This window comes from Diadema setosum, chromosome 12 (genome assembly GCF_964275005.1).
Source record: "Diadema setosum chromosome 12, eeDiaSeto1, whole genome shotgun sequence".
NCBI classification, from domain to species: Eukaryota; Metazoa; Echinodermata; class Echinoidea; order Diadematoida; family Diadematidae; genus Diadema; species Diadema setosum.
Genome location: NC_092696.1, coordinates 15,716,747 through 15,741,184, shown reverse-complemented (window position 1 = coordinate 15,741,184; position 24,438 = coordinate 15,716,747). Strand labels below are relative to the sequence as shown.

General features: G+C 40.5%; 1 protein-coding gene and 1 pseudogene across 1 annotated transcript in view; one reads left to right on the top strand and one right to left on the bottom strand.

The window, feature by feature from the left end:
• Positions 1–6,904: 6,904 nt before the first annotated feature.
• LOC140235749 (putative nuclease HARBI1) lies at positions 6,905–9,117 on the bottom strand (annotated as a pseudogene).
• Positions 9,118–13,239: 4,122 nt separating this feature from the next.
• Positions 13,240–24,438, top strand: part of LOC140235748 (cubilin-like) — a 33,913-nt gene continuing 22,714 nt past the window's right edge. Inside the window, exons 1-9 of the mRNA XM_072315761.1 lie at positions 13,240–13,401; positions 15,677–15,749; positions 16,725–17,020; positions 17,632–17,788; positions 18,142–18,314; positions 18,790–18,958; positions 19,474–19,679; positions 20,289–20,451; positions 21,448–21,626. Of these exons, the coding sequence (XP_072171862.1) occupies positions 13,261–13,401; positions 15,677–15,749; positions 16,725–17,020; positions 17,632–17,788; positions 18,142–18,314; positions 18,790–18,958; positions 19,474–19,679; positions 20,289–20,451; positions 21,448–21,626 (1,557 nt within the window). The 5' untranslated portion in view covers positions 13,240–13,260. The remainder of the gene's footprint in view (positions 13,402–15,676; positions 15,750–16,724; positions 17,021–17,631; positions 17,789–18,141; positions 18,315–18,789; positions 18,959–19,473; positions 19,680–20,288; positions 20,452–21,447; positions 21,627–24,438) is intronic.

Genomic DNA, 24,438 nt, shown 5'->3' with positions numbered 1-24,438 from the left:
GCGTTTGGTTCGCCAGGGCGCGACCACCGGACAAGATTGGAGGATGTGGCCGAGGCTCTCGACCCGACCACACCCCAGATCGCACACCACAGGTGCCCCCGGACGACCGCGAGCGGCCCTCACCCGAGTGGTGGAAACACCAAGACGATGCTTGATAGCTGTGACATAGTTGGAGCCCGAAAGCAGGAGGGTTCCGTCGTTGACCCAGTCGTGGGAGGACCTAGCGGAGTGGGGTTCCGCCAACCCAGCCCCATCAACGGACTCGTGCAGCATCCTAGCCCAGCTGCGGGCCGAGGCCCTCCGACCCTCCTCCACCCCGGTCTCTGAGGAGACCCAGAATGGAAGAGAGCGAGGGGCCTCTAAAGCGACCCACGACACTCGATCGTCCGAGGACTGAGCGAGACGCTGCACGATTCCTTGCCGCAGCAGTGGAACAGCGGACTCGAAGGATGGAATACCGAGCCCGCCGTCCCGGATCTGGGCGTGGAGACTTGCGTTGGTCGTATCTTTGGGAAGATGTAAAGCCCCGCGCACAAATTTTCTTGTCTCCTTGTCAACCCTACAAAGGGTTCCATTTTTCGCACCGCTAAGCACAAGGCTGTAGCGGTGCCGTCTGCAAAGGCTAGCTTGGAGATTCGACTAGGCCCCAATTGGACGCCGATGTTTTCATCCAATTTGGCAAGGGCCCAGTCGAGAGTGATGTTGATAAGGTAGGGAGACAAAGGGTCTCCCTGCAGGACTCCCCTTTTACAGTGTACCACCGTGTCGAACACCGTGGTGGCGTCGCCGTATACGCCCTGGATGTACTCCACCAACGGTTTCGGCAACCCCATGCTAGTGGCGGCCGCCAACATGGCCTCGTGTCCAACGGAGTCAAACGCTTTCCGAAAATCAATAAACGCGCAGTGTGCGCAGCAATTTCTTAGTTTCTTTAATGACTCCATGGAACAAGGCCAGGTTGGCCGCCGTTCCGTCCTTGTCAGTGAATCCCTTCTGGTAGTCCCCGACAGGTGCAGCAGAGCGTACTCTCCAAGCCAAGATCCTATGGAGGGTCCTCGTGACCACCGAGGTGATCGTGAGCGGCCTATACTCACTGGGGCCCTCCGGGTGTGAGGACTTGGGGATGAGAACGGTTCTTCCCTCTCTAAGCGCAGAGGGGAGACCAAAGACCAAAAATCCATTAAAAAGCCACTGGAGTTTAAGTGTATTGACCTGCGCAAGGTCTTTTAGTACTCTTCCATCCCGTCCATTGGCGGTTCCCTTTTTGGAGGCCTTAATTGATTTGTTTATCTCATCCGCAGTCACTTCACACCATGTTGCTGAGGCATCAGCAACTGGGGTAGGGATCTTGCCTTGGTTCGGAGGGGCGGGTCTTCCCAAAAAATCCACCCAATTTTGTTCCGTCCCCTCCGGGAAGGATGTGGCCGCACCTGGAACTTTTCCGTCCAGAATGTCTCTGCATGTGCGGCCCCTATCCTTCTTCCAACTCTGCTGAGTCTGTCGATACTTCCATTGGGATTTTCTTTTCTTTGTCCCGCCCTGCTGGTCGGCCCAAGGGGCTGCAGGGCGGCGTCGTGAGGTGGCGCTCGGGAGCCACTCCTCCAGCTTGCCCATCAAGAGGTCCTGAGCTCCCTCTGGGGAGAGGACCCGAAGGCCCAACTCCCCAGAGATCCTCCCAAAGGCCTCTTTAGGGGTCACCGGTGGAGCGACTCCCTCACTCGAAGGACGCATTGGGCTCGAGCTATCATCCGTATCGTCCGAGACCGCAGCGGCGGCCTCGACCGATGTCTCCACGGAAGAAGAAGGGCCAGAAGTTCCTTCCGTGGCTTGCTCAAGCCCGGGTTCGGCAGGGTTTGCTCCTACATCCGAACCCCCTTGACATCTCATTTCCCTGAGGAGGGCTGAGTACCTGGCATTTTTACGCCGCATGCCTTTTATGGCCTCGATGGTTCTGTGCGGCAGTATTTTGGCAATGATCTGATTGATGTTGTGTACAGAAGCGGGTGCGGAAATATCCGCACTCGCGGCCAGTCTCAGCTCCTCCTCATCCCACCTCATCTCCGGGTGTGCCCTGATGGTGTCGGCCACGCCCGAATGGTATTCGTCTGGGTGGGACTTCCGCTCGTGCTGACGTCGACCTGCGAATGACTTGAATTTCCGACAACAAATTGGACAAATAGAATTGTCCTGGTCGACGTCAGCACCGTTCTCGAAACCGGTGCCGCTCATACTGTGGTTATAAACAAAACGGTTAGGCAACGAAACAACGGAAAGAAAAGAAAAGAAAAGTGTGTGCCCCTAATTGTAGTCCTAAATTTGGACTACAATAACAAAACAGAAAGAATTTGGAAAGGGCACACAAACACCAAACAAATTGGTTAAGGGAGATTTGCCGTCTACGCAAGTTAGACGTTGCCCGGCGGGGCCACGAGGAGGCTCTCCCTTAGTAACTATGACTCAAAAACTCAGGTAACGAAAATAGAGTGCGTCAACAAAGAGAATTGGAAGCGAGCAAGGGACGCACTCGCAAATCATAAACTCAAGAGAATCATAGTTACCTCTTTATCTGTCTTCCTGCTACAGACACTGTTACTGTACTCGATCGATAGAAGCTAGCCTTTGTGTTCTCAACTTCATTTATTTTATTTTTTCATTTATTTTGTTTTTCATCTCCAACAGAAACATATGAATATTTTACAGAAAAAGAATACATATATTTCTTCATAATACATAATATTAAAGAAAAAGTTTTCAAAATATTGTAAGTATACATGGAAGTGCTGGAAATTGGGAGGAATGCTAAAAAGCAGTGCTTGTAGGGTACATTCCCCTCACACGTTATACAGAAATTTTTATGATTGATTGACTGATATACATAAAAAGTGAATCTTGGTCTCATTCTCTCCATCTTGGGCACTGTATAGCATTCTCTGTGCTTACATTGAACTGGTTGGTTCTTTCTTCTTTGTATGGCCTTCTCAATTTCATTTTTCCATATTAGTACTGCCATCACTACCAGCTGGATTATGTCATATTTTAGTCAAAAGTTGTCATGAGACACTCTCCCTGCCATCTTAAATTTTTTTTTTACTCTTCATCCAATTTGTCATGTATCAAGTTTTCGTCTTGTGACTTTTCCTTTCTCTGCGAGGCACAAAACTTTGCTGACTTTTGCGAGGAGGAATGTCTTGTTTGGTAGTCGACAGTACTCTCTGTGGATCCTTATGGTGTGTCCTAGATGATTTGTGAGCTATTTGAGCTCATGCTTCTTGAGACCTTGTATTTGGGATATTGTTGCTAAGTGCTTTCTCAATCTTGTGCATCGAATGTACTCCGTGTTGTGGATGGTGATGGTGTCCTTTTCCTTAAGATGAGATCATGAGCTTCCCTGCCAAATGCCCTCAAATCCTGTCTAAAGGGCATTATTGCTACAGCAATATCTTTAATATATAAAGGCCACTATAAGTCTTTTTCCAATCTAAGAAGTGGCTCTGTTTGATTAAAACTAAAGTGAAAAGTCAATATCCTCTGTAAAACATTGACATTGATATTGACATACATCAGATTAAACAATGTGTGAATAATTTACTGCCTGAAGTGTCCTTGTATAATTTATTTTTCCTGACATTGTGTTCTGGCTTGACTTTAAGGGAAGGTCGAGGGTATGCTGGAAATATGTCATCTGCATTTGGCATGTTCATTTCCTTTGCAATGCTGTGGAAAACAGCTTGCAATAATATGTGCTGTAATGAGAGGTGTATTAATTCATTGTACTTTTCTGTACTCATCTAATTTAATTTGCACTCATATGCTTCAGTTCTCAGAGTGAGCTAATTTACACACTTTTTCTTACTGTGTGATTATTGTGTTCACAAATTTTACTGAAAACAGTGCACACATACAATCTTGAATAACTTCATACCCTCAACTGTAAGCTCTCACATTTATACAATGCCCATTGACCCGATCATTCCGAGATTTGGCCATTTCTTGAAAAAAGAAGCATTTGAGAGCAAATAATCAAAAGAGAATTTAAAGTACAGTTTCATCAAATGATACATTTGCAAACATCGTTTCGTTACCATCACATACCAATACTCTCTGTTGGCTTTCATGCGATATTACAACTAAAAAACAAACAAAAAACGACAACTTAAATGTGGTAATTTAGGGCCATTAATCCATGCTCTCCAAAGTACATTGTTATGGATATAATTTCGAACTGTCACTCATATTCCCTAAAACGTATTTGCCTAAAAATGTTTTAAAAAGTAGTAAGCATAGGAAGGATGAACTGGAAATAATTTCTTTTTTTTCCCCCTGTCCTCGGTCACCTAGTATGAAATTTAGCACACGACTTTGGACAGAGAATGAGTGCTTACAATGTCAGTGCTTTTGTTGTGAAGAGGGGGCGTAGACCTCCGACGATCCCTGCCATAGTTTCTATTTGGCTGACACGCTGCCTCATACTTCCGTCTGCATCTGAATCAGCTGCTCCATATTTCCCAACCAGATTGACTTGACATCCCTGGAGGATCTCCTTCATTTCTATTCAGCAGTTTTATCACAATTATTAGCAATGCTATGATATGTTTAAGTCCATTCATCCCATTACAAACTTTGCTGACTTTTGAGAGGAGGAAAGTCTCATTTGGGAGTCGGTAATATTATCTGTGGATGCTGATGGTGCGTCCTAGCTGATTTGTGAGCTGTTTGAGCTCATTTTCCTTCCGACCTAGTATTTGGGATATTGTTACCAAGTGCTTTCTCAATCTTGTGCATCGAATGTACTCCGTGTTGTGGATGGTGATGGTGTCCTTTTCCTGAAGATGAGATCATGAGCTTCCCTGCCAAATGCCCTCAAATCCTATCTAAAGGGCATTATTGCTACAGCAATATCTTTAACATATAAAGGCCACTATAAGTCTTGTACCAATCTAAGAAGTGGCTCTGTTTGATTAAAACTAAAGTGAAAATCAATATCCTCTGTAAAACATTGACATTGACATTGACATACATCAGATTAAACAATGTGTGAATAATTTACTGCCTTAAATGTCCTTGTATGATATATTTTTCCTGACATTGTGTTCTGCCTTGACTTTAAGGGAAGGTTGAGGGCATGCTGGAAATATGTCAACTTAAATGTGGTAATTTAGGGCCAGTAATCCATGTTCTCCCAAGTACATTATTATGGATATAATTTCGAACTGTCACTCATATTTCCTAAAACGTATTTGCCTAAAAATGTTTTAAAAAGTAGTAAGCATTGGAAGGATGAACTGGAAATGATTTCCTTTTTTTTTTTTCTGTCCTCGGTCACCTACAGTAGTATGAAATTTAGCACACGACTTTGGACAGAGAATGAGTGCTTACATTGTCCGTGCTTTTGTTGTGAAGAGGGGGCGTAGACCTCCGACGATCCCTGCCTTAGTTTCTGTTTGGCTGACACGCTGCCTCATACTTCCGTCTGCATCTGAATCAGCTGCTCCATATTTCCCAACCAGATCGACTTGACATCCCTGGAGGATCTCCTTCATTTCTATTCAGCAGTTTTATCACAAAAGCAATGCCATATCTTTTATGTCCATTTATCCCATTATAAGAATAAAAGTAGCAGAATTTTCAATTACTAATTAGCCCTTTTTAATTATCACTGAACTGTGAAAAGACTGTACAAGAGGAAAGTATTAGCTGTAATTTTTCTCCAAAAGATAAACTTTATCACATTATATCATATCATAACTTACTTTAATATCATAATTATATTAAGACTTTCCTTTTAGAATGCAATAACTCAGTGATAAAAACAAACATAAATTAAACATACGTAAAAATATTTCAGACGTACCTGTATGTATTTCCAATGCATAACTTCTTTATCACACTCCCCTGCTCTTTTACATTGATTTCATGACTTGAAATAATGAAATAACATATTAAACCTTCTTGGTGGAGGGTCATTTTGGGCCCTTTAAACCTGACATAGACTGGCATTTTTGACCATGATGCAGGAGACAAAAAAAAAAAAAAAATTCTACAAGACCTGCCTCAGCAAAAACTCTTCATTCACATGGGCTTGTACCATTAATCTTGTGCTGACCATTTACTGACTACTATAGCGAGCTTGTATAATAATTCAGTGAAATAAAAAATACCTACAAATTCCCAGGTGGTCTTGAACTTTTGCAAATTATGGTATAGATACATTTGATACATTGTATTGTATTATATTTCATTAAGTCAATGAATAGTTTCAAATATATGATACAAATTTAATAATCAATTTTTCTTGATTAAGCAATGAATATAAAATATGCAGAATCTTTTCTTGAATTTCCATTAATAAGATATTGCTTATAGGAAGAATTAACTTTGACATGCCTCATGCTGTTAGGGAAAGAAAGCAGCTGTGCATAATTGATTAGTTAGTTTCTGGTTGAAGGGCATAGATGCTGGAACAATGTACTATGATTCAATCAAAATATGAGCCAATCCCATTTATTAGAAGTTGGTTGCAAACTGAATGTAAAAAAAGAGAAAAAATCTTACTGATTACAACAGTTGAAGTACAAATAAAAACTAAATTGAATGTGACATGAATAACAGGCGTCACCAAGCTTTCCATTATGGCAGCTCAATCACCACTACACAGGACATGGCATTAGTTTGTGTGACTAGCTACGTTTGACGTTTGTTTAATAGTCGACTTCGCATAAAATTTGAGACCACTGCGACTACTTCTGCGTCGCCCGGCTTTACCTAGGCACATGGCCTATTTTACGCATGTTTTTTGGTGGAAAATTAAAATTATTTTGTTTTATTGTTATATATTATATAAATAAAGAGAGTGTTGTCTGGAGGTTCCTCCCCACGGTGAGCACTGCTGCAGCCATGATGAGGGTCACGGGGTCTCCTCATCAGAGTCAGGGTTGGCTCTGCAGCTGCAGTCAGTTAACCTATATGACAACAAAAAAGTGAAAAGCATGTTCAGAATTATTGCACGTTCATTAGATGTATCTGTGTATTCCAGCTAGGTAACAGCCAATATGGATAACTAGAGATTCTGAATAGGCTCAGTGAAACATGGAAAGCAATACCAAAAGAACAATGCATTCTAAACAGAAAGGAAATCCCGCAATGTGTAATCAGCATATTTCCTCTTTAATCCTGTAGAGAGTGCATGGATATGCACATCCCCATACATCCTAATCTTGATGTCTAACCCTAAAATCTTGGATCATGCAACTTACAGACAAAATTTTATCAACTTACTGTTCGGAGTTTGACTGTTGTCTAGAGGTTCATCGATCGTCATGGTGCCATGAGGAGGGTTAGTATGTCGTTAAAAAAGAGTAGAATTATGGAGAAGAAACGTGATGATACAACTTCCTCAGTAGAGTGAAGATATAGTACTGTACATGTGTCAAGCAAACTAAGCAATACACAATTAAGCCGCCATTGGGTGCAGAATTTTAGAGAACACTGAGTAAGCGTACTACACACGTACGTACATTATTAAAATGAGAAGGAGTGAAAATGAATAAAAAGCATGAGTGCTATTGATTGAGTGGCAGTTTGGATCTTCCCTGCTAGCTCGAGATGTATGCAGAGTTCTTCATGCAAGCAATGAAACTGCTTCTTCAGCTGTCCAATTCCTCTCTCAACCAGACACCGTATCCTCTCATGTGATTGGTTGTAGCGCTTCTGCGGAGATTGCGAGCACAGTATGAGAGTAAGAAGCCATTGACGGAGCGGATAACTGCTAAACCCCTTGACCATATTATTATGTTCACTAAAGGTTCCTTGGGCCTTCTTTCCCGTAAGACTCTGGAATCATGGGTGTTCCCTCGCCAGCAAGCATTGATGTTGATGAGCTTGCATTCCGCATCCATGACAACTTGAACGTTGATGCTGTGTTTTCTCTTACGGTTTATGAATTGGTCCTCATGCTCGGTGGGCGCAATGAGTTTTATCTGGGTTCAATCGATCAAGCCGATCACCCTGGGAATGTTTGCTATCTCGAAGAGACTCACTTTTAACCTTCTTCCTTTCTTTCTTATTTGGTAGATGGACAAAGTCTATCACCCCGTGAATATTCACCATCTCAAAGAAACTCATTTTAGCCCTTCTCCTTTCCTTTTCATTTGGTAGACGAACGAAGTCTGGAAGACGTCTTGATAGCGCATCACTGTCTTGGGCAATACATCTCAACATAGATGCCCGAGACAGATGCAAGGTGTCACCATCAGTTCGTTGAAAGCACAGCGTTGCGAGAACAGGAGAGATTGAAGAGCAGCGCACACCCTGTCAGTTGGAGCTGTTTGGTGGTTCCAATTTAGCCTTGGGAACGATGTCATTGTGGATTAGATTCTCGATCCTAGGAATACAAAGTTGCTCTCTCAAAGAGCGGTATCTTTGAGTTGAACGTCAGTGTCTATCTCAAACGGTGGACGTGGGAATTTGGGACGATTCTTCTGCGCCCTCTGTGTGACGATCATTATGAATGTGATGAAAAGCAGACGTCCCAGTCTTGGATATTCCTATCTAATGTATCGCGTCAATCGTTACTAGCACCTCTTAACCGAATTAAGTTGCTAGAAATTGTAAGCTAAAAGGCTCAACACAAGTGCTTACAGTGAGCAAAATGTCTCAGCAAGTTAGATTTGAGCGGTATTGCTCAAAGTCCGTTCTAAGCGTCGTAATGTTCATAGTAGTCAAAACTGTCTCTTTCCTTTATTTTAGGTCAGGAAGCAGACTGCGCAGATTGTTATTATTTTGACTGTTAAAGAGACCTTAATGTACCCATCTGTAAATTACGATTATCATATTTGGTGAGAGATAACCAAATAAGAATGATGTTGCATTCACGTACTTGTAATCACTACCTCAAAATTAAAGAAAGAATTTAAAATATATGATTTTTTTTAGTCAAGTAAAGTCCTCTACCTTTGCAGAGTAGCCAAGATTATTGGCATACTAGCATAATTATAGGAACGATACAGACATACATATATAATTTATCATTGAAAATTTGTTTGCTGAACGTACATGACATTGTGTATGCCCTCATTTCTTCAATTTCTGCAATTACCAGCCTACGCCGAAGGCTGCCATCTAGTGTCTATTGCTTGTCCAAGGCAAGTTTAAGATACGGTATGATATGATATTAATTCATTCTGTACTTGTGGCTTGGGAGCCCCTTCTGCACGCGCTGATTTTTTTATTTTTATTAAAATTAAAAACATACAATCCAATTAGTTACAATACAGTACGATAAGAGCGTATTGTAATATTTGTTCATTCTTCAGCTGTTTTCGTCGTATGAATTGTTTGTTATCATAATGCCGAATGGGAAATGAACTTAACTATACGTTGAAAAATTAACGCGTTGATTGAATCAAACACATAGCAATTGTTTACAGTTCCAATTATGTTGCAGTAAAAACGAAATAATACAAAAATGATGCCGCGAGAGCCTATTGAAATACAATCTTAGTTTGAATTAATTTTTTTATTCTGTTGCCATTGAGATCAACTGCCAAGTTTGAGGAAAATCTGCCATGGAGTTGATTATTACAAGTTTATCCACACTCTTACACCCTTAATCTGAAGCTTCGTGTAGTCTGAAAAATGCAATAACGGCATGTACATGTAATTCAAAAGGTTTGTTGTTTTGAAGCACACGAAGTCCACATTTAACTGGATGTGCTTAATCCGAAAATGAAAAAGGGTTCGTCAATCGGAATTATGCATTTGGCAGACAAATCATGTGTGTATTGTGGTTTCAGAAATAGTAGAAATGTTATGATTGAAATGCTAACGGTTGTTAAAGAGTATCAATTATTTGGTTGCAATATTTGTTATCTCACCATAAATTGGCATTGTAAGGCAACTTTCACTTCAATTTTGTCAGTTACTTCACGTTGATTACTACATGTATTCACACGTAATGTTCTATAGGGCGCATGGTGTATCTGTGAAACAGAAAAAAAAAAACACCCAAAACCCTGTATCTGTATAACATTGATTTTCTAATCAAGAGATATAATTAATTATACGAACACGCAATCCTCAAGGTGGCTATTATAATGTACGTTGTACCCTGTAAGATACGTTAATTTCCACTCTGGATTATTGTATGCTACGCTGTATGTAAAACGCCGAATTACTCATTCCAAGGTATGCCAATTTTACACGACTTGCCCTAAACGCGCATACATGTTAAAGCCAAAACATAGTTCTGGTACGCCAGCAAAAGTTGTCAAATTTCGCTTCCTAAATGTGAACGTATGCCTAGGAAATGTGCGGAATAATGCTGCATGTAATAACAAAATATTCGATGGGTAACGACGAAAATGCGAAATATTAACCAAAAAGGTTCAGTCTCAGAACTTACCCGAACGGGGTCAGACTAAACTCGGACTCGGGGATAACTCGGCCTCGCTTTGACGGCGGGCTGTTAGCTTGGTTGCCGCAGCCGCCTTGGCAACCTTGGGTATTTATTATTGTTATTATTATATTTATTATTATTATTATTATTATTATTATTAGTAGTAGTAGTAGTAGTAGTAGTAATAGTAGTAGTAGTAGTAGTAGCAGCCTAATGGCATAATCATGTAATCAGCATAATGTAGAGCCTAATATATTGGTAATTTCAATCTGGGAAGCAAGAGGACAGTGATAATAACTTTTCAAGGGTTTTCTATGATGAGGAATCCATTTATAACCACCTTTACCATTTTGAAATGATGCAAGTTTCTTAAATATCATAATTATCATATTGAGCTAACACCTGTGAGCAAAAATCTAGTAGATGGTATTTTGTGTTCCTGCATCACAAAACCAAAAAGTCGCCAGACACGGATATTTAGTAAAGGCCATGTTCTGAAAGAGCAGACTCTAGGCTTTAAGATGATGTACACAATGTATTATAACACAGTGCAAATAGGCTTTCCTAACCTATCTAGACAATGGACAGAAAGCACATACTCTGGAAAAAAAATAAGTGTTTACTGGGGAAAATAGGCTTTGAAGGTTGGGTCTATTCAAGCGCCTAATCTCACAATGCTGCGCTCTGTGCAATGAATGGGGGGAAAGAGCAAACAAACAAGCAAACAGGAGGTAGAACTCCACAGCAATCATAGTAAAAGGATTATCATATTAAGCTAAATTGTGCACACTCTATGAAAAAGAAACAAATTCTATTTATAACTTATACTAACTTTGAAAACAGCAGCACCTTCCTATCAAAAGTTATTACAGTTTAAAGGGAAGAGTGTGCAAGGAATTCGTAAGAAATTAATAGGGGCCTGTAGGACACAACTAAACTCTTCTATGTTTCTTTTTAAATGTGTTCTAGAAAAAAAAAACTTCAAAAGAAAAACAAAATTTCCTTTTTTTGTATGTCCGTATATTTTAGAGTTATGCAGAATAATTACTCTTTCAGTTATTCTAAAAATGTAAATATTAACTGGATTGACCCATTTCACCAATGTTGAGTCTTCGGTTAAAATCATGCGTGCGACTTCTTGTTGGTTTTGTGATGAGTGGGAAAGTTGCTTTTAAAAGGTCTTTTGTTGATTCGTGTTCAAGATTGGTATTGAAGTAAATTACTAAAATTCAGCGAGTTGGCGTAAATGTATGTGTTGCTATAGTTTTAATCCTTTTAACCTGAAAACATGGATAATACAACTTTTCAAGCGTTTTCTTTGACAAGGAATCCATTTATAACAATAGTTATATCATTTTAAAATGATGCAAAAGTCTTAAATATAATATGCATAATGAACTAATTTGTATATATATTATAGTCCAGTATTAGAATGGTACCATAAAACATTCGGGGTTATAAAACTCCAAAGGACTTAATGGAAGCAGGGCAAACACTATAGAAAGTGACATTTTGTGTCAATATATTTTATAAGACACTTCCGTTACAATATGACAGCTAGTAATCACTGTCGTGTTGGTGTTCAAACATTTCGGCTACTTTAAGTGGAAATGAATTTGTTGATAAGTTACACTGATTTTGACCAATCTGTAATTTGAATTAACTTCTGGACATGCTTTATGAATTTTGATTTTAAATACAGGCATACACTTATATCAGACAATGGCAATGTTTTGACAAATCTGTACATCTATTATTAATGCAGAAATGTACATGCACATTGTTTGTGCATATTTTATATACATGTACATGTACTTGCGTACAATACATGTAGTTATATTGTGTATGTAATGTGTTTGTATGTGTGCACCTAGTGTATGTCATATAGTAACATAACTTTCAAGAGATACATCAGCACAGGAACAAAATAAATGTAAGTGTTACGCTTACGCCTTAAAGTCTTATCCCACTGATTTATTTTCATTTTGTCCAGTGCCGTCGTATACAGGTACAGCTTACGAACAATCTGTCGTGGAGCCCCAATGGGGTTTATAACCAATAACAAACTTCAGTGCTGCACTTCGTTCTGTTTGACATAGATGCCTTATACTGCCGGTGGCTGCTGGCGATGTGTATAGTACTATCAGGCTATGATAATACATGTATTGGACATGAATTGTATAGGATATTTGGACCCTTCACCTATTACAATAAGTCAGTTCGGAGTTTGGTCATGATTGTGCATATTGGTGCAAAGATCTTTCACACAGAGCTTCAACACGCAATTATTCTCCGTAACTCAACACTATCATAATCCGTGATCCCTTTGAGATTGCTAATCCCAACATCCCGTCTAAGAATAAAGTGAAACATATAGTAATAATCTCTTCTTGCGTGACCACGGTTTACATAACATGTACGATGAATTTAGATGTAGGGAATATCTTTTCTCGCAAGCAACGTGCGGATTGAAACAACCTCACTGTAAATTTATTTAATAGGCAATTCACATGCCTCGGAAACATTAAGGTCGACCGGGTATACTCCTCATATCAAACTTTGAATGACAACAGAAAACACGTGAAGGATGAAACGTTTGAAATATTTTTGCTTTGTACTCTCCGACCAGCTGTTTCTCTGTATACCCAAGATTGAAGTCGCTCTGCAGCCGCAGTTTTCAAATATTTACACCCGCCCAATTTCATCACTTCTTTTTAATTAATACGCGTGTCGAATGACCACTCCTTGTGTACAGTCGCTCCGATTTCGTATTGAAGCCTGATGTGGTGACTTCACGTACAATAGGAATGGTGAAATCTCCGGGAAGGAGCTAAAAAAAGTGGTTCCGTGTTCCGTTGCCAAATATCATGCATTTTCACAGTTGCCTGCCGTCACCGAAACGCTGTTTTCAAATTCTGATGGATTTTCGACATAAGAGGCTTACGTGCACGGCTGGTGTTCTTTGGGTGTTGCTTGGCGTTGGTGCCATTTTTCTTAGCACTGGTAAGGTACGTATAAAAGTGACGCCGCAAAGAGTTCTCATGTCTGTAGGTAGTTTATACCCTCCAGCTAAACATGCCTTGATAAAATAATATACAGTGCACACCCGTTATAACGAACACGGTCATAACGAAATTCCAGTAAAAAATCAGGGTGCAACATTAGCTGTGCTATGCTTTATTCTATTTTATTATTTTTCTTTTAAATTTGTTCGGTTATCAAGAAATTTGAAATTTTTATCAAGAAAATTGCCTGTCCCGAGAAATTCGTTATAACGGAGTCCACTGTATTCGTGTTCTGAAATTATTGTGATAAATTTAAATTATGAAAAGGATAATCTGGATTCAAATTACGTAATATTTGTTATTAAGTTAATTTAGTGAGGTTTAGTGTCGAAAATAAAGTTAGAAATGGGCTTCGGTTGGGGGTTTCGACCCAGAATCTATAAATTGATAAGACTATTTGCTTTGGCTATTCTAGTCTAGTCTCTAGACTAGTCTATAGACCTATAGACTACTAGGTTATGTGGAGGGTAGGTACCAAAGGAACTCGAAAGGGTTGGGTCATCAAAGAGAGTAAATTTATAGAGAGAAGAACGAAAATGGAGGGCGAAGAAGAGGACAGACATGACAGAAAGTTGAAAAAGTTCTGAGGGGTGATGGATGAGAGTTCGTGGAGAGGCGGGAGACATCGGATGTAATACTAATAGTCTAGTCTAGTATAAGGATAATGCTGTTAAAGTTAGCCCACTGAGTCCGAGGATGGGAAGTTCCACGTAGAATAAACACATTGATACAAATCAAATAACTCTTCCGGTATCAAAGCAATAATGACAAGCTAGACTTCCTTAATGCCCCCCAATATACAGTTTATGATACCCCAGTCCCCACCACTTGCCATATTAAAATGTGTGAGTGCCTGCATCCAATCCGTTCGTATAAAACTACAGCAAGGGTGTAGAGTGGTATGGTAGAATTGTGTGTGTGTGTGTGTGTGGGGGGGGGGGGGGGTAACGAAGTCTTTCCGATAATAATAATAAGATAATTTTCTGTCCACTGCACCTCTGATTTAATGCTAAATATACCATATACCTAAACAGGTGAAGGCAAAACCAAAGAAAGAAAATGAGGCGATGAAGAGGAGGAGGAAAAAAATATCTAAAATTTAGTTCTACACTGAGAAAATTAAAACACAACAAAATATTAGACTATTAGTATTATCTAACAATGTCTAATGTAGTATTAGGCATGTCATCGGAATGACGATTATTTTTCCATGACTACCAAACTGTATTATGTCATTTACAATAAAATAAGCATAATCTTATGTCATCTGTGCTTAGACAATGATAGATTATATATAAATTTAAGTCCATTATTGACTATCAGAACAAGGAGGTTTAGTGCTTCTGCTAATAGTATTGACTAATTGACATCTTTGGGTGATTTCATACAAGTTCGGCGGTATAGGGCTGGTGCAGGCAGTTAGGGACTGTTGCCCGCTTGTTGCAAATAGTTTTGTTTTGCTTCGACAACTTGGGTTACTTTTTTTCATTAACGTGAGTTTTCAGTTCTTACCAAATTAATTTTTTATTCTGGTAAAGAAGAAGAAGAAGAAGAAGAAGAAGAAGAAGAAGAAGTAAAAAAAAAAAAAAGAAAAAAAAAAGAGAGAAGAAGTTAATGCAACAGACGCCGGGTGTTGCTGAGCTGAAGGCGTCAGTATTTTTTATTTTTTTTGACGATGAGATTAACGGAATTAAGGGATAGCTGTAAAGATTATCGATCCTCATAATTATCTGTTTATTATCCGATTATCTGATCCGAGGGGTCAAACAAACAAACAAAACACAAATAAACAAACAAAAAAACAAATAAACAAATTAAAGACAACAAAACACAGAAATCGCAAACAGGAGTGCAGTGGAGATCGGTGTATATGGACGACATTCAACACCGGACCCAACAATGGCTGCCGAATCTTCATCATATAAGACGTTAAGGTCATCATACTTAATAATACACTGACTGACATGACTGATTTCAAATTCGTTGTGATGGCTGGTGCCAGCATGGAAATAGGATTATTGCCACTCTTAAAAACTCTTCTACAATCATGACAATTATAATTCTAACATTGAGAAAAAACTTCCCTCAAACTATGAAGGAAAAAAGCTATCATGGATTTTTTTTTTTCGCTACTTATCTCCCATTTTGCGTCAAATTGCATTTTTCGATGATTATTGTGTTTTCTTTGTCCTCTGGTTTTCTTTACGTCTCCTAATAGGCAGCAGAGCTTGATGCAGGCGTTTATTCCACTTTCACGAAGAGAGAATGCCACGGCTTAGAGTGCACTAACGGTACGTTCAGCCGGTGGTGTGTACCGCCTTTTCAATATCGTTATCATTGGCAAGTTATTAGACATGATTTTCGGGCGAGATTGAGCTTTGTTAGCTTCACCTACAGATACAACTATAAAGATGTAGGAGTTCCGTATGGGTACCCTCCATGCCACAAACGCGATAAGACGGAAGAGTATTACAATGCGGATCATTTTCCCGATTGCTAATTATTTTTGGTGCTACTAAAGTCGTGACATGAAAGGACGACAGAATCAATGAATAAAGATGAGCAAGTGTGGGTACCTGAAATTATGTGCATAACTTTGAAATCACCTATCACTGGACTCATTCACCCTTTCCATGATATCTGACCGAGTAAACACACTCTATGATACACACATACACACTCTAACACATACGCACAATAGACCAAGGGATAGTCCAGAGGCATCATTTGATTGCACACCTGCATCTCACCCTATTACCAGCAGCTGTTAACCACCTGTTTCGTGTTTCAAGAATTCCATTCAAGCCATTGCGCATTGCATGTGTGTCGTTCTCGAGACAAACAAACGCAAAGAATCTCAAAGGATGTTGTTTATGACCTTTGATGTTTATCATGCATTATGCATACATTTGAATACATTATGAAAAAGCAAGTGGAATGTATTATATTCATATGTATTTTGATACGTTGGGGATTTCCTGTCCACGCCTTGCTTGCTTCGGTGTATTAAAGTCGTCACTTTTTTATGGGCAAAATCAAAACCTATTACTTTTAAACACATCATTAATTGAAGTCAATACAGGTAAAAAGATTATGCTAGGCGTAATAGTTTGTTTTGTTTTAAATAGAACATTGCCAAGTGTTAATATTATATTGCACAGTATCAATTTGTGGGCAACAGTAAGGGGATCTACTCTTCACAAAGTATCGTCCGTCTTTATAGGGAAAATCATGATCAATTTCGGCGCTATTTATCTTATCAAAAGCATCTGCTGGTGTCACGCAGCCTTCCGCTACAACTTCCCCGTCATCGTCCACTGCCACGTCATCGACGCCTGCGACGTTCGGGGAGTCGAACTTGGAACCGCCCCACGGTTGCGACCGGACGATCACGGCTGATCGCGGGCAGTTCACGTCCCCAAACTACCCGTTGAAGGTCACAGATTTCCCGCGATGTCGCATCACGATCGTCGCCCCGCCGGGGTTCGCTCCGGTCATCGTCTTTCCCGAGTTCGAGTTTATGGGATCTAATGACTGCTCCACTGGCGAGACCTTTTTGCAAGTGAGTGTAACCTCATTTCCAATATATTGTTTGAAATCATGTTGAAATCAGATTCGCAGATTATGGAGTCAATATGAAGCCATGACAATATTACATGTCAATTCTATTGCCGCGTATATCCAAAATCTGAAGATACTGCTTTGGCACAAATCAACACCCAGCGATATGAATGGTCTAACATATAGCATAGTATATCATTTTATAAAGTCTGCACGCACGCACACAATAATAATCTTGGAATAGGACTGTATCTCGATTGCAAGTTTTAATGGCAACCTATCTTGTTCTTTAGTCTTCCCGTGTATTTGAATAGACCATAATTTTCTTTTCTGTAATGTTAATGTTACAAGTCATGGATGTTCCATTTCCTACATCCTATAAAGAAGTACAGTGTATTTCATTCGCCTGTTCCCTCCGATGATAATTATATGTGATTGGTTTCTCAGGCAGGTGTTGACTTAGATGTTGCCAGATAGATCACGTCTTCGGCAAGTTTAGTGGTTGTAAGGGCATCATTTTTTTTTTTTTTTTCTGACTAAAGCATGCATAGAATTTGAATACATTACCGAAACGGTCTATCCATTTCTTTCAACGGACCCTCGCCACGGTAGATCAACGCAGTAGAGGACCACCCAGAGTTGGTTTGCGGATCGCAAAAACCATTTTCTGTCACGGCTGACGCTAATGTGGTGGTGGTGGACGCCTTCGGGACCCCGGACTCTTTCCACTGGTTCTCGGCGTCCTTCCATTCACGAAGCACGGTTAATGGTGAGACAGTCCGTGGTCTAATTTCGGGTTATGTTTTTAATCCGAAAATGAAATGTTCGTTATTCCGAAGGTTCCCACACAAATTCCTTTACAAACATGTTTGTTAAAACGGAAGTGAAATAGAATTCCTTAATCCGAACGTTTATGGCGCTATTCTGAAGTTTTGTTAAGCTGAATGTTCGAAAATGAAAAGAAACGTTCAAAGGAACCTAATTGCGTTTTCGGATTAACGATCAACGATTAACCGCAATGACGATCTTGTTGATTTGAAGACAGCAAAGGGCCACAAGGAAGCTAGTTGTATGATGACTGTTTGACCTGATATTTATCTTTCTACGACTTTTTCCTCACAGTGCACTTCATCATGTACGAGGGGGTCATAGGTCGTTTTGACGCCAACGCGCTTGAGCCGCCCGCGTCGGGCGCGGACGGTGCGCATACTGCATTGCTGCTACACGCTCATCCTGGGTCACGTGTCAACGTCGGGTTCGAAGAAGTTCTCACGGACGTGGACCGACCTATACGGGTTAGTCTCTTACTTTGCTGATTGTAACTGTTTACACTATGAAAAAAAAAAGTAAATAAGAAAAAGAGTTTACATTCAGAGAGCAAATTTGAAAGTGACTACTGGACTGTAAAACGAATGCTCGCGTGCATTTTATTTTCGCGAATTTCGCGAGAGCCAAGATTCGTGAAATTAAAATGCACACGAAAGTTCTTGTCTACACATTATGCATTGGATAACAGTGGCAATTCGCAAAAATTTCATGCCGCGAATATATCATGTTTTACAGAACTTTTTTTTTCTCTCTGTAAATTATATTGTTTACACTTTTGTGAATCAAATAAAGCTGCAATACCAATAATTCTAATTTTGTTCTGTGAATGTATACAATACTCCCAAAGGCACCCCATAAATATACCCTTATTTCTACGATGCTAATTAACACCAGTCATTGGTGTTATTATGTTAACCGTTTTTTGTTTTTTGTCTTCTTGAGATTCAAGACGTGGTTACCGGAGACGTGCTCGTCGAGTTGTACGGAAGGCACGAACACTTTTCCATCTCCTCAGAGGGCAACGAACTCTTGTTAGAATATGAGCGAGGCTCGACCTTTGAACTCGTCTTTGAATATCAGCTGCTCATCACGGAAGAGCAAGAATATGCTGGTCAGTAAAGCAATCGTTATGATTGTTTGCCATGCCAACCTCGATTCGATTTGACAAATTTTTAACGTGTTCCTGGGTATGCTGAATCATAGGTTGTCACTGCTGTTATGGTTGTATGCAATGTGTTTTCGTTTATAGGTGGATATCATCTTTAGTATTTAATGTATTCATTTCAGGTTGGTGCCCACTAAACATAGATTGCCCTCCCGTTGGGACCCTGAGTACAACTGTGATAGGCCTATCATATCGTAATTTAGCACATGGAGCTCATAATATAAAGGATTATTTTTGGCAATAAAAAGTTATTATTAAGCTGCAGTGATAGGCGAAGATAACACTTGATTTGTGATAAAACGCTTTGCATTAAAGCATGTCTTTCATGATATCGCACCCATTTTGCCGCCATAATGACCAGTCACGTCAGGTCCACAGTCGTGCCGTTTGTGACATGGAATACATGTTAATTCGTTTTCTTATTATCTGTATTATGTCTTCTATTTTTATATATTTTATAGAATGTGACGTAACGCTTCTCGAACAATCGGGCGCTGTAACCTCACCCGGATATCCGATCGCCTACCCGCCCAGCCTCGATTGCACAATGACTATCCGCGTTGGTGAGGACTCGGCTGTCCGTCTCGTGTTCCTGAATTTCTCAGTGGGGTCGGATATGTACGCTGAGGGCGACACTGCAAATCACTGCGTGGATGATTATGTGCAGGTATTTGTTTTTGTTTATTCTTGAGTTGCGGAAATTCCGTCACTTGCTGCTCTCTAATACTGAAATCGAGTCACATACTGGCACAACAGTTCCGTAGAAAGACGTTCAGAAGTCACAAGAGATATTTGGGTTTATGGTTTGTGGGTAAAAATAATATTATGTAAGCTCCTTAACTACTTTGAAATCACGTCTGATTCAGCGACAGTATGATCTTCACAACTTTTCAATTTCGTGTTACTTTAAGTCTCAAGAGTGTGTAGCAAATACTCATTCGTCGTTTTGAAGTAATCTGATACTTCCTTACTTCGTATCACACTTTATTGCAATGCTCACTAAGTATGTCTACGTGAAATATCCAGAGTGTAAGACCCTTTTTAAAGAAGGGAGGAGTAAGCAAAAAACAAACAAACAAACAAACAAAAAACCAAACAAACTTTATTTTAGCTTCTCTTAACTGGCTTCCGTTACCTATCATAAAGCAAAATGATATCATTCGCTTTATTGCACAATAATTTATGATGGTACGATGATGACTAGCCTTGCAACTACAGTTGGTATGTTGCAATACTGCTATTGTATGACATGCTGTTGGTTGTGCTTAATTATAAGGTAACTGATGTAACGACTGATTGGGTGACGCGAGTCTGTGGTTTCCTGCATCCATTTTCGTGGACGTCCGACGACAACGAGGTGATGATTCTACTGCACTCGGACGATGAAGGCGCGTCCACTGGCTTTTACGCTCAATACACAGCCGTGGAGAAGAATGAGGGTAAACTTTGAGCTTCTATTCAATCATATTATGTATAATGCTCCGAGCAGAGACTGAGTTATGTACACAGAGTGTGTACCTCTACACGGATTTGTGTACCTAGGAGCTGTGCTCCTTAAAGCTATTTTAGTTGAGGTGGGGCTTCAGGTTTCCTACTATTAACCCTGTGAGAGAATGAGAAACCTCTTGTAAATTATGAAAGAGCATAATAAAGCAATTCAAAGCTTTCTTGATGAAAATTGGTTTTGAAATGTTGATATCCAAAAAAAGCGATTCTGAATAGGATTACTTTCCTTTACATTGTTATTAGATATCTCGGCAATATCAGTACCAATTTCCAGCAAATAAACATTGAATTCCTTTTGTATAGTATGCTCTTTAACAATCCATAAGTAGTTTCTGAGTATCGCACAAAAAAAGTCAAGAGCTGAGTCCTCATCTCATCCAGTACTATAATCGTCACTTCAAGACCTTGCCACCAGACAAGGTTTGGACAGAGAGTCAGGGTACAAGCCCTGACACCTCCGGTTAGAAAGCAACCTGCTGACCCTCGTGTTTCAGAACGTTGTTTTCCTATTAGGCATGTGCCTTGGTGAATTTTCATAAATTGCCTTTCTCGCCTGTACTCGTTTTTTAATTGTCTGAGACAAGATTTAGATTTGCAAACAATCTGAGCAATCACTTCATGGCTTGTAATAATTATTAGGAAATATGATATAGAAACAAAACCGATACGAAATGATAATGACTGGAAATATTTCAACAGTGCTGTTACTCTAATAATGTACGGGTAATCTGTTCGGAACTGGCCGGAGTGCGAACCCATATGCCACCCGTTATTCAGATCCTTAAGCACTTTGTATCGTCATGCTCTCTCAAACCATGTAAAAAAGGTTTTAATTGGGCTTTATATTCACACAATTTTATCAGAAGCTATAAACAGACGCAGACTATCGCAAATTGTGGTGTTTCATTCTCTCTTCCCAAATTTCCCAGACCCGGACTGTCTGGTGGTTGAAGGATCTGAGGTGTTCCTAAGGCTCCCGGCGGACTCTGATTCACCTTCGCCTCGGTGCAGGGCTCTCCTCTCCTCGCCGCCGAAAACTATCCTCGTCATCGAGGTCTACCGCATGGACATTCCCGGCAGAGAGGATTGTGAGAGACAAGGCCTGGTGGTATGCTTGCAAAACGATTCATCTCCATGTTTTGATGAATTTGCTGACATAAACCAACTGCGCATGTACGTGTGTGTGTGTGTGTGTTCGTCCCTCGTTCTCGAGGATGACCAATGACATCAATTGGCTCGATGGGTTCGGAGGTGGCTGATGAGGCCAATCTGGGCAAGAAAGCCTCTCCCACAGGTAGGGCAGAAGTGGGTAGGGGCTACACTGCTGGGGTTGGCTGCTCTTGCTTTTCGCATCTGGCGTTTGTGCTCTGCCTGCTTGACGCGCTGCTCCTCTGCTCTACGGGCCCCTATAGCAATAGCGTGGCGCCAGGAAGGGCGATCTGCGGCAAGTGTCTCCCAGGACTCGGTGTTGATGGAGAAGTCTTTTAGGTAGAACTTCAGGTTGTCTTTGAAGCGCTTCTTTTGTCCTCCCACCTTACGCTTATTCCCATCAGCGAGTTCCCCATAGAAAAGCTTTTTCGGGATGCGGTCGTCAGACATGCGGGTGACGTGGCCTGCCCATCTCACCTGGGCCTTGCGGATTTTGGTAATGATGCTGGGGATGCCTGCCCGCTTCAGTACCTCTGTGTCCGGAACTTTATCCTCCCAGCGGATGCGAAGGAGGTTGCGGAGGCATCGCATATGGAAGTGGTTGATTTGCCTCTCATGTCTCCGGTACAAAGTCCAAGTTTCGCAGCCATAGAGAAGCGTGGTGAGAACAACTGCACAGTAGACTTTCAGCTTCGTTGAAAGGCTGATCCCTCTCCTCTCCCAAACATTTTTTCTGAGTCTCCCAAAAGCACTGCTGGCTTTAGAAATCCTGTTGTTGATCTCAGCATCAATTGTGACACAGTTGGAGAGGGTACTGCCTAGATAGGTGAAGGTCTTTGCTGCCTGGAGGGTCTGTCCGTTCACCTGGATTTGTGGTTTGTGGTACTGGCTCCCTGGGGCTGGTTGGAACATCACTTCAGTCTTCTTGGTGCTGATGGTGAGGCCGAAGTTGTCACAGGCTGAGGAGAATCTGTCCATCTGCAACTGCATCTCGTCCTCACCATTGGCATTGAGTGCGCAGTCGTCAGCAAACAAGAAGTCTCTGATGACGGTCTCCTTCACCTTCGTGATGGCCTTCAAGCGCCTAAGATTAAAGAGCTTTCCATCCGACCTGTACCTAATGTTGATGCCAGGTTCGCAGTCTTTGAAGGCCTCTGAGAGCATTGCCGAGAACGTCATGCTGAATAGTGTCGGGGCCAGGACACAGCCCTGCTTGACTCCATTTGTCACTGGAAAGGCATTGGAGGGTTCACCATTGTCAAGAACTTTGGCAGTCATCCCATCGTGAAACTGGCGGACAATTGTCATGTGTTTTCTCTTATGCTATTTTTTTTTCTTTGTTGTTTGTCATGTACGTATGCTACATGACAAACAACAAAGAAACAAAAAACAAACAAAAACAAGCACCAAAACAAAATAAACTTTGTTGGTTATTCAGTGATTTGAAGCAGTATCTTGCAGTTGTTGTTTTAATGCTCTTTCTTTCATTCTATTTTTTTTTATGCCTCCGCCAACGAAGTGGCCGGAGGCATTATGTTTTCGGGTCGTCCGTCCGTCCGTCCGTACGTACGTCCGTACGTCCTTCCCGTTTTGTTTTTGTCGATATCTCAAGAACCGTGTGGTGGTTTTACATCAAACTTGGTATGAGGGTATATCCTGGGGGGATAATACTTTGTTTGGAATTTGGGGTCACGGGGTCAAAGGTAAAAGGTCACAGATTATTTTGTCAAAAAAAAGGTTGAAATTTCATGTTTTTCTCCATATCTCGCAAATGGTTCAAGGTATCTTCATGGAACTTAATATATATGCATGTACCGATGGGCAGTGATTATCTAGGGAAGTTGGGGGTCATGGGTCAAAGGTCAGGGGGTCAAAGGTCAAGGGGTCAAAGGTCAACGTCAACTCCTCAAAATATCACTTATTTCCTTATATTTATGCAATGCCTGAAGGATTTTTTTTTAACTTGATGTATGCATGTATTACCCAATATATATTCTGTGGGAAGTTTCTTGCCAAAAGGTCAAAGTTCAAAAGGTCAAAGGTCAAGTGAAAGTGCTAAATTGCACTTTTTCCTCCATATCTCGAAAGTAACTCAAGGTATCATCATGAAACTTACGTATTTATGCATGTTCTACCTAACAGTGATTCTCTTTGGAACTGTGAGGTCAAAGGTCAAAGGCCAGGTTTAAACAATACTATTTTACCATTTGATACTGAAATTATATTTTTTCTCAATACCTTGAAAAGTACTCAATGCATAAACTTATAAAAGGGTCAAAAGTCAAGTAAAAATCATCAGTTCCCCAAATACCTGCACTCTGACGTTTTAATCATTCATCCAATTGGACCTAGTTCTAGGTAAGTGAACATTCAGCACATTTGTGGCAAACCTGTCATTTTAATATTTTGCCAATTGTGTGAAACTGTCATCACACATTGTCAAGACATTGTACTATAGACCTATTAGGAGAACCATGCATTATGGCGGAGGCATACCAGTCGCCGTAGCGACATTTCTAGTTGTTTGTTTTTTTTTTTTTAGGTGAGCCGTTTTCTTTCTTTTTTCTAACAACTTCCTCTTGGCTATTTATATTATCCTCTTTTTTCTCCATTCATTTCATCATACAATGAAATTTGTTTTATCAGCCTGGAAGCGGCGAAGTGGTATTGATATTGATTTTCTGGTTGTTTTCTAATTTACTTATTTCATTTTCGTTTTCTCTTATGCTATTCTTTCTATGTGGCTCGTTTTTCATCATTCGTTCACATTC